The 14,121-nt window shown below is 45.3% G+C and overlaps 1 protein-coding gene across 3 annotated transcripts in view; it reads right to left on the bottom strand.

Annotated features, from left to right (window-relative positions):
• Sf3b1 (splicing factor 3b subunit 1) overlaps positions 1 to 13,989 on the bottom strand; it is a 41,489-nt gene extending 27,500 nt beyond the window's left edge. For all 3 annotated transcript variants that reach the window (XR_007594786.1, XM_050159184.1, XM_050159186.1), the window contains exons 1-2: positions 13,802 to 13,989; positions 1,116 to 1,282 (exon numbers count right to left, since the gene is read on the bottom strand). Coding sequence is in view for 2 of the 3 variants with exons in the window: in XM_050159184.1 (XP_050015141.1) it covers positions 1,116 to 1,282; positions 13,802 to 13,829 (195 nt within the window). In the remaining variant the exon portion in view is untranslated. The remainder of the gene's footprint in view (positions 1 to 1,115; positions 1,283 to 13,801) is intronic.
• Positions 13,990 to 14,121: the final 132 nt, after the last annotated feature.

Here is a 14,121-nt window from a genome sequence, read left to right as displayed (position 1 = left end):
AGTTTAAGGGCAGCATGAACTAACCTATCAGACCCCCGTCTCAGAACACACACATGCACACAGAGGGTAGGGATGAGCTAACACATCAGACCCCGTCTCAGAACACACACATGCACATGGACAGAGGATAGGTATGAGCTAACATACCAGACCCCGTCTCAGAACACACACATGCACATGGACAGAGGGTAGGGATGAGCTAACATACCAGACTCCGTCTCAGAACACACACATGCACATGGACACAGAGGGTAGGAATGCCCTCTGCAAACACTAGTCTCCGACCAGCTTCTAGAACCTCATCTTAGGGACAATCACATAAACACCTTTCTATAAAGGGGACAAAGTGTCAGTGACAAAAGATGTGGTTTGAATTTTATAAAAATAACCAGTCTGAGCCAGGAATGGGGTGGGGCCACACATTCAATCCCAGTGTTTGGGAGGCAGGTGGATGTCTATGAATGAGACCAATCATCTATATGGTGAGTTGGAAGTCATCTAAGGTTATAAGGTGAGATCCTGTCTCAAAAAAAAAAAATCGTCAACAAGCTTGATAATCTGTAATAATTCTGTCTAATTGCAACTATGTAATAACTGATTAAATAGCCATTTCACCAAATTTGAATGTTTGAGATGGTCAAAAGAAAAGTTATGTGGAATTTGCACAAAAAGACTTTGTTCAGCCAAAATGGAACGTCTATACACACGTTCCTCTCAAGGTTCAGGAACTATGTCAGAAAGGGAAGGCAATCTTTAAGAGCCAGGTGGGGAGGATGGGAGCGAAGCAGTGTCTTCTGTACAAGAAGACTGCTGAATCCATCAACTCAGCAGCTGCCCGCACATGTTCAAGCCAGTAACACGCAGTGCATCAACTCCAGCCCCTAGCTGAGGAGCTACTGACAGCTGATGATGGGGGAGAAGGGGTTAAGCGTATGGCCCCTGGTAGGCTGCCATCCTCCAAAGGATGGATCTCACATGAGCATGTGAGCAACACAAACCAGACTCACTGGGTAAATTCTACATAGCTTTTCTTTTGACCATGCAACTCAAACAGAAAAATCCCGTTATTTAACTTTAAAAAAAAAAAACAAAAAACATTGCCTCTTACAACTTACATCTTCAAGTTCAGTTGCAGCAATTGATGTCACATATCCAGCAAATCTGCTATCACTTCCGCCATAAATTTCTTGGTCATAATAACCTGTGGAATCAAGGCCCACTCCTTGGGCTTCATCAAGAGCTGCCTTCTTGCCTTGAATTTCTCGAATCTGTGCTTCAATATCTGTAAGAAAGGAATACAATTTCACATTCCAAAGAACTCTCAATATAATGCATCCCCTTAGATCTTGTCAAAATAACCTTAAATATAGAAAAGTTTATGTAATCTCACGGTGGAGGAGGTTAAAAGAGCTGTACATCTACACATCTGTTTCCTCTCCTTAGTTCCTTCCACAAATGACAGAACCCAAAGATCTGATTTACTATGCCATCAACTACAACTTATCCTGTCAGAATGCGTTATCAAAATTAACTGACAAACTCTAAACCTTCCCAACTGAAAAAGTAAAGTCACTTTAAATATGTATTTATTATTGCATGTGTGGTGCGTGTGCATGTGCAGAGGTCAGAAAACTCGGGAAACAATTCTCTTTTACGTTTACACAGCTCCAGGGGTCAGACTGAAGTCACTAAGTTTGTATGTAAGTGTCTTGGTGAGCCATCTCTACTAACCAGAAAAATTAAAACTGTTGATGACCAGGAACCAGGGCTTTACTCACAGTTATCTAAACCTGCCACGACCAGAGCTGGGCTAGAGACCCAATCAGGAGAGCATCACTTGCTGAGCACTGTGTAATCTCATGTCCAGATTCATGTATCACAATCATGAGATATAAAATCAACAGGATCAATCACTTCCCTGCCTTTGGCTAAGATCAAGTATAAAACAGGACTGATCTGGGCACAGTGGGGCCAGCAAAATGGCCCAGCAGGTAATGAACCTGTTGGTGAGCCACGTCCTCCCACCTCCTAGGTCAGGACCTCTCTGGTTTCTCAACTGTACAGTGGACTCCAGTAGCTGGCCCAAAACCTTCCAGGCATTTCTTTCTTTTCCATCCTGCAGTGAGAGTACTGAAGTTACACGCCCACTTTTATGTATCTAACTCTTTACACATCTAGCGTTTACATGAGTTCCAGAGATCAAATTCCTAAATGCTAAGTAAGACTACATGTGTCAGTGAGCATGACCAGCACTCTTTTCTTTTCAATACACACTACTTTGGGTGTACTGAAACCAAACTCCCCAGCACTGTACAGACAAGTACAATAACTCCCAATTTGTAACCTCAGAAACCCAGAAGAAGAGACAGGAATTCAAGACCATCTTTAGCTACATCATAATTTTAAGACCTGCTTGGGTAGTTTATGGGTAGGTCTAACAGGCTATGAACAGAGACACGGTCCTTCACTAGTTACAGAAATCCCACTGACACAAGTTTATATAGTCCAAAGACTAGCTGGACCCCGGTAAGAAAGAAAGGGCCCAAGGAAATAAAGAGGTAACAAAAGCCAGGTGGCAGAGGTGCACACCTTTAATCTCAGCATTGTGGAGGCAGAGGCAAGTGGATTTCTTTGAGTTCGAGGCCAGCCCGGTCTACAGAGCAAGTTCCAGAACAGCCAAGGCTATATAAACAGAGAAACCTTGTCTCAAAAAACAAACAAGAGGCCACGAGAAGCTGGAGAGATGGCTCAGCAGTTAAGAAGACCCAAGTATGGTCAAGCACCCACACTCCAGCTAAGAGCATCTGACACCCTTTTCTGGCCTCCATGGGCACAACATGTGTTGCAGAGACATACATGCAGGCAAAATACCCATACACATAAACAAATCTTTTTTAAAAAGAATTGGTTTGCTGTCTCCATTTTTTTTTGTTTTTGCTTTACGTCTCAAAATTCTTAGCATGTATTACAGCACCATCTTCAAAGACACTACTATCCCTCTGTACCAATTATGTCCTTTAAAACTGTACATAAGCACTGTCAGAATAACCCTCATTTCAGCTACATTTTCCTGGTTTATTTTTTGCTATTATCTCTTTTAACTGTTTATGGTTTGTATTTCAAAAAACTGAGCCGGCATAGTGATGCATGCCTTTAATTCCAGCACCTGGGGGGAAGAGAAGCAGAGGCAGCTGGAGCTCTAGTGAGTGTGGGGGCAGCAGCCAGGTCTACATAGTTAGTTCCAGGACAGCCAGAGCTATGTAGGGAGCCCTAAACTTAAGGGAAGGAGGTAGGAGAAGAGAGAGGAAGAGAGAAGAAAAAGAAAACAGGGGAGGATAGTTAAGTACAGAATTGTAGAGAATATTTTAAATTTCTTCTTATGTCTGGCACTGTTCTATTCCTAGAGGAATACTAGGAGGTAGTTAGGAGAACTGGTTAACGTGTGAGTGCTCTTTTCTGAACTATTTAAGGCTTTTCTCTCTTACAATAAGCACCTAACACTTTAGTGGGATGTTGGTTCTTGCTTCTGTGTGTATGTTTTGAGACAGGTAACCCTTGGCTGACCTGGAATTCTCAATGTAAGACAGGCTGCTGGCCTCAACTTGTGTGTAATCCTCCTTCCCTTGCCTCAGGAATACTAGGGTTTCAAGCAGAACCACCAGGTTTGTTGTTGCTTTAGTTGATGAAGGAAAGGGTTACTTTGAGGCAGGGGCTCACTACTAGCCTTGGCTGTCCTTGAACTCAAGAGTTTGGCCTGCCTCTGTCTCTTAAGTGCTAGAATCAAAGATGTGTGTGGCTCTCTCTGATTTAAGCTTTGGAAGGAATCACAACCACCACTTCCATCAGGACTCTGGAAGGAAACGGGTAGCCGAGGCCATCTGAACAGCCTGCGATGGTTCCACATCATCAGCAGAACACCACCTCAGTCAAGATGACCTGATCACACCTGTAAAAGACTGGCATCCCGACGCTCACACACACAGGAACTCAGAACCTCCTTTAAGAGCTCAGGACCTGAATTATTAACAATCACTAGAAAACTTCCTTCCGGCCCCTTTACTTTTTACAGGTCAAATCCCTTGGACTAACATGTGTGGCTTTTTTATTTCTGAGACAAAGCCTTTCAATGTTGCCCAGACTGACCTCAAACTCCTGGCAATCCCTCTTGCCTCAGCCTTCTGAGAACAATATTAAAGATACGTCCGCCATCCTTAGCTTCCAGCTCCTTTGCCCCTCTACCATCACTTTTCCCAGTTGACTGGTTTCTACTTGGAGGTAATAGTTTTCTACATGTGAAGATGGTTTTCAAATGTCTAAATGCAGGATCTGCTCCAATGAAGTACAAGGAAATGGCATTCAACTGAAACCCCAACAAAATGATTGGGGGGGGGGGGTTGGAGAGGAATTTGATTCCTGACATACCTATTAGAAGCACATCCTTCCCAGAAATTACAAGACTGATGTTAGCAGTGTTAATGAGTCTGTGAATTATCTGGGTGGCTGACATTTTTGGCATTGCTTTTTAGACAGGTTTTCTCTGTGTTGCCTGGCTGTTCTGGAACTAGCTCTGTAAACCAGGCTGGCCTGGAACTCACAGAGATCCACCTGCCTCTGCCTCCTTAGTGCTGGGATTATTAGTGCTGGGATTAAAGGTGTGCGCCACCACTGCCCGGCATATTTGACAATTTATTCTAAATGTACTTTGTGGATATGCCTCAGGTTTTTCTAGCATTCGTGAAGCCCTGGATTCAATCCTCAGCACCAGAGAAACAAACAAGAGATGGGAAACATCAGTGCTGGCGAGATGCTCACTGGTTAGGAGCACCCGCTGCTGTAGCAGAGGACCCGGGTTCAGTTCCCAGCACCCACATGACGGCTCACAACCAGTTCCAGGGAATCTGATGCTTTCTTCTGAACTCTGGGCACTGCACATACATGTTGTACACACACATGTAGGCAACCACATGTACACAGAAGATAAATAAATCTAAAAATTTTTTAAAAGATGGGAAACATCTAACTTTCAAGCAAGAGAGGAGAGCAAACTCTTCTGGCACACCTAGACTGTCGCAGCTGCACGAGGCAGCTCTGTGAGCTCTTCACTGGGCTGCCCTTCCTCACTTTCCTACGCCTGAAACACTGCTGACTCCAGCTGGCAGCGCACCCTCCTTGATGCCGCCTCTTCATTTTCACAAAGACAGGCCCTCAGGTGCTAATTCCACTGGCTTTTTGTTGTTGTTGTTGTTCTGAGATAGGGTTTCCCCCTGTGGTTCTGGATGTCTGCTACCATAAGCTGTTCACTGACTTCTTTTGGTCTGATCTATGACAGCTATTTCCTTCCAGATGGAGGCGATGGGTAGGGCAGGAATCTCTCAGCTCTGAAAAGGCACCCCAGAGAGAGCTCCTCTGTTCTGCAAACTCTATCATTTCTTTAACCAAGGTCCCAACAGATCAAGTGTACACTTTGGTAGACAGGGTGTTGCATGCCTTTATTAATCCCAGCACTCAAGAGGCAGAGAGAGGCAGGAGGATTTCTGTGAGTTCCAGGTCAATCAGAGATACATAGTGTCTTCCCCGCCCCCCCCTCCCAAAAGACCCGGATTATCAATTCACACACATTCAAACACCTGATTTTTGACAAAGAAGCGAAAAATATCAAATGGAAAAAAGAAAGCATATTTAATTAATGGTGCTGGCATAACTGGATACCAACATGTAGAAGAATGAAAATAGACCCATATCTATCATCATGCACAAAACTCAAGTCCAGATGGATCAAAGACCTCAACATAAAGCCAGCCACACTGAACCTTACAGAAGAGAAAGTGTGAAGTACACTTGAACGCATTGGCACAGGGAACCACTTCCTAAATATAATCCCAGCAGCACAGACACTGTGAGAAACAATGAATAAATGGGACCTCCTGAGACTGAAAAGCTTCTGTAAAGCAAAAGACCGGGTCAACAAGACAAAACGACAGCCTACAGAATGGGAAAAGATCTTCACTAACCCCACTTCAGACAGAGGTCTGATCTCCAAAATATACAAAGAACTCAAGAAATTGGTTATCAAAAGAACACATAATCCAATAAAAACAAATGGAGTACAGACCTAAACAGAACTCTCAACAGAGGAATCTAAAATGGCTGAAAGACACTTAAGGAAATGTTCAACATCCTTAGTCATCAGAGAAATGCAAAAACAACTCTGAGAGTCCATCTTACACCTGTAAGAATGGCCAAGATCAAAAACACTGATGACAACTTATGCTGGGGAGGTTGTGGGGAAAGGGGAACACTCCTGCACTGCTTAGTGGGAATGCAAGCTGGTACAGCCCCTTTGGATGTCAGTGTGGTGATTTCTCAGAAAATTAGAAAACTGTGGGCCCCTGGTCTCCCTTACTCCTGGGGTGCATTGGCGGGGACAGTTTGTTATTTGTTAACTAAGCTTCCTGTGTGTTTCCGTGCTATCCCTGCCCCACCTGGTGATTTAGCTGCAGGCAATCTTCTCCATTAACTAAGTTTCCTGTGTGTTTATTTCCCACCTCCCTGGGTGGTGAGATCTTTGTGCCGCAGTTAGGTAGAAAAGGGCTTCCCCAAGTCTGAATAAACGGCATTCGCTTGATCTCCTATCGAATGACCCTGGTCTCTGTGTCTTGTGTTCAATCTCCAGGCCCTTGCCCAGACTCGCATTCGGTACAGCTGCGCGCGAACTGTACCGAGGGTGTAACACCAAAACCGGGTGTTACAGAAAACAACCTTCCTCAAGATCCAGTAATACCACGTTTGGGTATATATCTAAAAGATGCTCAATCGTGCCACAAGAACCATGTTCATAGCAGCATTGTTTTTTATAGCCAGAACCTGGAAACAACCTAAATGCCCTTCGACCAAAGAATGGATAAGGAAAATGTGGAATATTTACACAATGGAGTACTACACAGAAAAGAAAAAAATAATGACATCTTGAATTTTGCAGGAAAATGGATGGAGCTAGAAAACATTATTTTGAGTGAGGTAACCCAGACCCAGAAAGACAATTATCACATGCACTCATAGGTGGTTTTTAAACATAAAGCAAAGAAAACCAGCGTACAAACCACAATCCCAGAGAACTTAGACAACAATACAGACACTGGCCGGTAGTGGTAGCGCACGCCGGTAGGATTTGCTGAAGAAGGCAGAGGCAGGAGGATCACGAGTTCGAGGCCAGCCTGGGCTACACATTTAAAAAAAATACAGACACTGAGACTTACATAGATATAATCTTCATGGGAAGTAGAAAGTAGAAAAAGACAAGATCTCCTGAGTAAATTGGGAGCACGGGAAGCTTGGGGGAGGATTGAAGAGGGGAAGGGAGAGGCAGGGAAGGGAGCAGAGAAAAATGTAGAGCTCAATAAAAATCAATAAAAAAAAGAAAGAAAGAAAAAAATTTACCTGGAGAGATGGCTCAGTGGTTAAGAGCACTGGCTGTTCTTCCATTCTATGGTTACTAACACCCACATGGCAGCTCACAACCACCTGTAACTCCAGCACCAGGGAATCTGAAACCCTCTTCAGGCCTCCTCAGTGGTATAAAAACATGCATGCATGCACATTCATGCACAGGAAAAAAAATGGCACGGAGGAGCCAAGTTAGTCAGGATTTTCCTATATTGCGCTGGCTGTCCTGGAACTCACCAAGCTGGCCTCAAATTCAGAGGTCCACCTGCCTGCCTCCCATGTGATAGGATTAAAGGTGTACACCATTACAGGGGCTAATAAAAAAAATTTAAAAGATAGTGTATTTTTTACTGAATACCAGAAGACTACTTAATCAATTCCAAAATAATTCTACAGAAAAACAAATTCAAAATCATTACACAAGTGTAACTTTTTATTTTTATTAGCAACCAAAGGAAAAATTACATTGAAGTATCTCTTTTTCAGCCATTTACTCAGACAAAACAAACAGGAAATCTTTCTCAGCTTTGTGATACTCTAACTCGAGCAACTGTTGACAGGAGCTAGACAGACGGTTCAGCAGTTAGGAGGAGGTACCGCTCCTGCAGTAGACACACAGACATGCGGCATTCCTGGCAGGAATCGCAATGCCTCTTCTCTAGCTAAGGGTAGATGAGGCCACGTCTGGCCTCCAAAGGCACTGCACTCACATCCACTAACGATAACTGCATAAAGAAACTAGAGACAGCCGTATCTCCAAACTGCTAGACAGTAAGACTGTGCTCACTCACAAATATACATAATTTAATGCAAAAATACCTAAAAGATCATAGTTGGTGTGACTAAGTCTAGTTCTTACCTTTCAATCATGGAAAACAGAAGGCACACTGATCAGTTAAGAAATAATCAGTGTGGGGACAAGAGCTAGCTCAGCAGTTAAGAACTCTTGATTAACTGCTCTTAACCAGAGTCCAGTTCCTAGCACCTATGTCAATTTTACGGAACTGGACACACTCCTTTGACTTTACGGCCACCGGAACACACGTGTGCATACACACAGAGAAACATAACACAAGCACATAAAGTATAAAATGCATCTTTTAAAAAAAATCAGCTTGGTTAAAAAGAGAGATGATTCTAGCAGAAATGCTTGAAAAGCAATATGGGATATTGCTCAGTTGCCTAGCATACATGAAATCCTAGATTTCCTCTACAGGCTATGTAAACCAGGCGTTGTTGATCCTATATGTTAGGGAAAGACCAAAATCTCAAGGTCAGCCATTTGTACTGGTAGCAGGGGCCTTTAGTCCCCGCACTCAGGAGACAGGCAGGTGAACCTCTATCAGTTCAAGACAAACCTGGTCTTCGTAATGAATTCCAGGTCAGCCAAGGCCACAAAAGTGAAACCCTGTGACAAAAAGACACAGAAAGAAAAAGAAAATTCAAGGTCACCCTGGGCAACATTCCTCACATCTCAAAGAGAGAAATGTTTGGGGGGGAAAAAAGAAAAAAAAAAAAAAAAAACAAGAAAAATCTTCAGTTTGGTTCAAGAACAGGAAGGAATCAATAGCCTGAGAACAGAACCATGCAAGTGAGGCCTGATGGGAGTATCTGAGATGGGAGAGATGGGAGCACTTCTGAGACAGGCGGAGGATCAGAAATCCAAGGACAAACTCAGCTACACAGTTTGACTGAAGCCAACCTGGGCAATATGAAAAAGACCCTTCAAACGGAACAGAAAAAAAGGCCAAAACAAAACAAAAAAACAAGGGGAAAACTCCCATAGAAAGAAAACATAACCATAACCTATTTCTATACAAAAACAGTGATTTACCTCCCAAGAGTCAAGTGGTAGTCATTACTTTATTTCAAAACCACTGGGCCTTTGATCGCAGAACTCAGTACTGGAAGGTAGAGGTAGGCAGGATGCAGGCGGGACACAGGCAGGTCGGTAGAGGTAGGCAAATCACTCTTATCAAGCCCAGCCTGATCTACAAGAGCTACTTCCAGGACAAGCTCCAAAGGTACACAAAGGATAACTGTTAGACAGGGTTTTGTCTCAAAAAAACAAAAAAATAAAATAAATGGTGTGGCACGCCTTTAATCCTAGCACTGGGAAGCAGAGGCAAGCAGATCTCAGGAAGATTCAAGACCAGCAAGTTCCAGGACAGTCAGGACTACACAGAGAAACCTTGTCTCGAAAAACCAAAAACAAAATAAACAAGACACAACAAATGCTTGAGCATACAGAAACCATTATTATTGAGAAATAAATTACTCCAGTAAATTCAAATCCAAGTCCCATTCTCAATTACTCCAATAACCTAAGAATGACTGCCTATACAACAAAATTATCCAAAGACTGCTAAAACACAAAAATCATCTGTGAGATGGAAAGATGGCTCAGCCAATAAGAATGCTTACTGAAGACCGAAGTTCAAATCCCCAAAAGCCATGTTAAAAAGACTGGTATAAGCCGGCGGTGGTGGCGCACGCCTTTAATCCCAGGAGGCAGAGGCAGGCGGATCTCTGTGAGTTCGAGACCAGCCTGGTCTACAAGAGCTAGTGCCAGGAAGGACAGGCTCCAAAACTAAAGAGAAACTGTCTTTGGAAAAAAAAAAAAGACTAGTATAGTCATGCCCCTCTGTAACTCCAGAGCAGAGAAGGAAGGGGATGCTAGGGCTTGCAGCACAGCTCCAGGCTCACACTCTGCCTCACGGGAATAAACCCATCTGCCTCCTTTGACCTCCATGAGCGAGCATACACTTGCGTATGCTTAGGTGGAGGTGCCTAAGCACACATATGTAACACATACATACTTGCATGGATGCACATACACACATGCAAACACACACACACAGTAACTTGTTACATGGGGGAAGGAAGGTGGCACTTTATACTCACTGGGAAACCAAAATCCAGTCTTGCAGCGCTGCAAGCCTGTCAAGTCTGATACTAAACCAACTTTTCCTCTCAATGAAGAAAAGGTTCTCAAAGCAATAAGCCATTTCCTACCTAAAACTGAGTTTTAAGATGCTCCTTTTCAGAGTGAGGGGTATAAGTCAATGGCAAACACTTGTGTTTCAGAAGTTACAGAATCCTGAGGATTAATCCCTAGTTTAAAGAGAGAAGAAGAGGGGGAAGAGATATCTCAAAGGCATAGTGGTACAGGCCAAAATCCCATCATTCAGGAACCAAAGAATTCCTCCAAGTTTGAGGCCAGTTTAAGACACAAAGTGAGGCCAAGCCATGTCTTTATTAATGCTAGTGCTCGGGACACAGAGGAAGGCGGATCCCTGAGATGGAGGCCAGAGTTCCAGGACAGCCAGGGCTACACAAAGAAATCCTGTTTCGAAAAAACAAAAAACAAAAACAAACAAACAAAAAAACCAAAGACTCAAAGCAAGACCCTAGCCAGCCAGCTTAGGGGTACACAATAATTTCCTTTCAAAACAAAGGAGAAGTCCTGAAAAATGGCTAGGCATCTAAAGGCACATGCAGCAAGCCTGATGACCTGTTCGATCCCAAAACGCAGTCCTCTGACTTCACATGGTTACAGAGGCAAGAATACATAAACACACAATGAATAAATAATAGAACATTAAAATAAAAAATATGATCCTGTTTATGTGTGAATTTACAAGCCTACAATCCCAGCACTTAAAAAACAGAAAATCAGGAGTCAAGGCCAGCCTCGACTACAAGAGACTTTTTTCCCCAAAAGTAATAAAATAAATCCAACATATCAAATAAATGTTGATCTAACACTTGACTACGTATTATGCACCAGATCCTAGAGCTCTCGCGGGATAAATAATTCCTGTGTATTAAAGAACAGACGCTTTAGACACTGTTTGATTAAGGGTGAACGTGCTCCTGCCACGTCTGACTATAGTTCAACTGCCAGAACCTACATCATGGAAAGAGGGAACAGACTTTCAAGTTATCCTCTGAACTCTGCAAAGCAAATATCAATGTAAAAAACTTTCAAAAAAAACTATTCTAGCCAGGCATGGTGGTGCACACCTTTGATCCCAGCGCTCGGGAGGCAGAGTCAATCTCCTGGAAACCATCCTAGTCTATCATTGATTTCTTGGATGTCCAGAACCACAGAGAAAGAAGTGATTCTAAACATACACACACACACACACACACACACACACACACACACACACAAAACAAAGTTCAAGGCTAGCCTGATCTATAGAGTTCCAACACAGCCAGGCTGTGGTAGTATACAACTTTGATCCCAGAACTCTGGAGGCAGAGGCAGGAGGATCTCTGTGAGTTCGAGGCCAGGCTGGTCTACAGAACAAGGTTAGTCAAGGCTACATAGATAAACCCTGCCTCAGCCGGGCAGTGGTAGAGCTCACCTTTAATCCCAGCCTTGGGAGGCAGAGAGAAAGAAACCCTGAATCACCTTCTGATACACACCCAACAGTGACGTAAGGCACTTGTACATTTTTATAGCATCCACTTAATTTAGCGATAAAATAATCCCAAATGAAATCACGATCTTTGCTAATGAACTACAATCAACCAACAAGTTTAGCTGATCTACAAAGAAAAAGCCAAACAAAAAAGAGTGTGCTACACAGAAGACAGCAGCCAGCCACCAAAGCTACACACAAATGACATATTAGGGGTGGGACTCCATCTGTGCAGCCAAGGGGAAGCCACCGTGGACTGTGGAAACTTTCCAGAGGGGCTGGCAGCTTTGGGGTCAGCCATGCTCCTTGTCAGTAAACCCCTCCCCCTTACCCTATGCTCTGTAAGCCCAATAAACACATTGGTTCCCAGAATGAAAAAACAAAATAACTGCCTCTGACAGAACAAAAACAGAAACATTTTTAAGTTTTCTAATTATTTTGCAAACAATGTCTGAGAAAAAAATAAGTAAGACCAAAAACACTTCTGACTTTAAAGTGTCGGGCTAGGCCGGCATGGTAGCACGGGCTTTTAACCCAGGACTTGGGAAGCAGAGGCAGGTTGATGGCTCTCTTTGAAGGCCAGACTTGTCAACGTGGTAAGTTTCAGGGCAACCAAGGATTTTACACGGTGAGACCATCTCAAAAAAGAAAACAAAAACAAAAAAGGCGTTTTTGTACTTTCAGGTTTAAAGACAGAAGAGTAAGGCCGGAACATTTCTGGTTTTAAAGTGTTGGTACTTTCAGTTCCTCCAATGACCCAACTTATCACCTTTGGGTCCTCCTCACTCTGGATTCACACCCGAATTTCTCCTCACTCGGCAGCGATTCATTCACAGCCTGCACGACTCACTCCCTGCCTGAGACAAGATGTTCCCTCGGGCTCAGGCGTCCTCCCCTAATTTAAAACTGATGGATCCTTTTTAGATCAGCGCCGCGACACCGCCTCTCCAAAGTAACTAACGCACAAATTAATGGCTCCGTTACCAAGCTTCTCAGAAAGTACTGGCTTTACTTTACTTCGCTGTCCGTCCGCCTTTGGTTCCCTAAGAGAATTAAGAGTCCCACATCTGACTCCCTATCACGCTGTCAAGTTTCCGACCTCCTTAGTTGGTTACTAACACCGGACCACACACTTAGCCTGTGTTTAGCGGCTCCGAGAAGCCATGTTGTCAGCGCAAAATTTTGGTTGGTAAGCCGGAACCAAGAAATACGGTTTCGGCTTCGCACACTTCAATTCCTTCCTGTCTTCCCCGCTGACTTTCTTACGGAATCCGGACTAGTTCCCATGACGCTCCCAGTCGTGTTTCCACTGCGTGCCATAAAATGATCAACTACTCTGCAAGCTTCGGCAACTGATAAAACCTGTCCTCTTTCTTCCGCCTGCTTCCCCGCCAATCAGTCCTCGAAGCAAAAACGCTACCCTCAAAGTGACTCCGGGGGGAAGCTACCGGGTTTTACGCCCGAATCGTTTCGGACAAGAACCACACAACCTAACCCAGGCGCCCGGAGACACCCGGATCGCCGAGCTCCGGACTAACAGGCCTGCGTGGGAGCCGGCTCCGTTAAGAGCGGCCCGACAGCGGCCGCCGATCTCGGCTTCCCGGCTGCCGACGGCTAACGACAGCGCCCGGGGGGCGAGAGAGACGCCCTCCCACCGCCCGCCTCCCCCGCAGTCCTCCAGGGCGAGCCCTCGAGGGAGGCCATCGGGTCGGGGCGGGAGCCAGGGCGGAACAAAGCGCCGGTCCCGGGGAACCAGAGGACGCCATTACGCGGGCAGCGGCCTGCGCCGAGGAGCCGAGCAGGGCCCCGCCGCGCGGGATTCGGCCCGGACCGGAGAGGCCAAGGCGAAGCCGCCGAGAGGCCGCTGGCGCCGGGCGCGGAGGGGTTGGCGAGCCGAGGCCGCGCGTGGGCAGGCAGGCGCCGCTTACCTTCGTGAGTCTTGGCGATCTTCGCCATCTTGTCCACTCGAACACACACAGACGGAACTGGCGCTCCCAGGCACTTCCGCTCGCCGCAGCCGCCGCCCGCCCGCCGACGGAGGAGCTGCGCGCTCGACGTGCGCGCTCCGGAACGCGCGCCGCACTCTGGCACGTAGGCCGACGGCCACCTAGATAGAACCGCGAGGTGCATGACGGGAGTGGGCGGGCCCGGGCGGGAGGCGGGGCACCCGGCGGCTTCCTTAAACGGCCAGCGAACCCCCTGAACTCCTCCGCCCCCGCAGGGCTACTCGGGGGGGGGGGGGGGGGGG

Source organism: Alexandromys fortis, unplaced genomic scaffold (genome assembly GCF_014885135.2).
Source record: "Alexandromys fortis isolate MF-2015 unplaced genomic scaffold, M_Fortis_MF-2015_v1.1 scaffold_65, whole genome shotgun sequence".
Lineage (NCBI taxonomy): Eukaryota > Metazoa > Chordata > Mammalia > Rodentia > Cricetidae > Alexandromys > Alexandromys fortis.
This window is presented reverse-complemented; position numbering and strand designations above follow the sequence as displayed.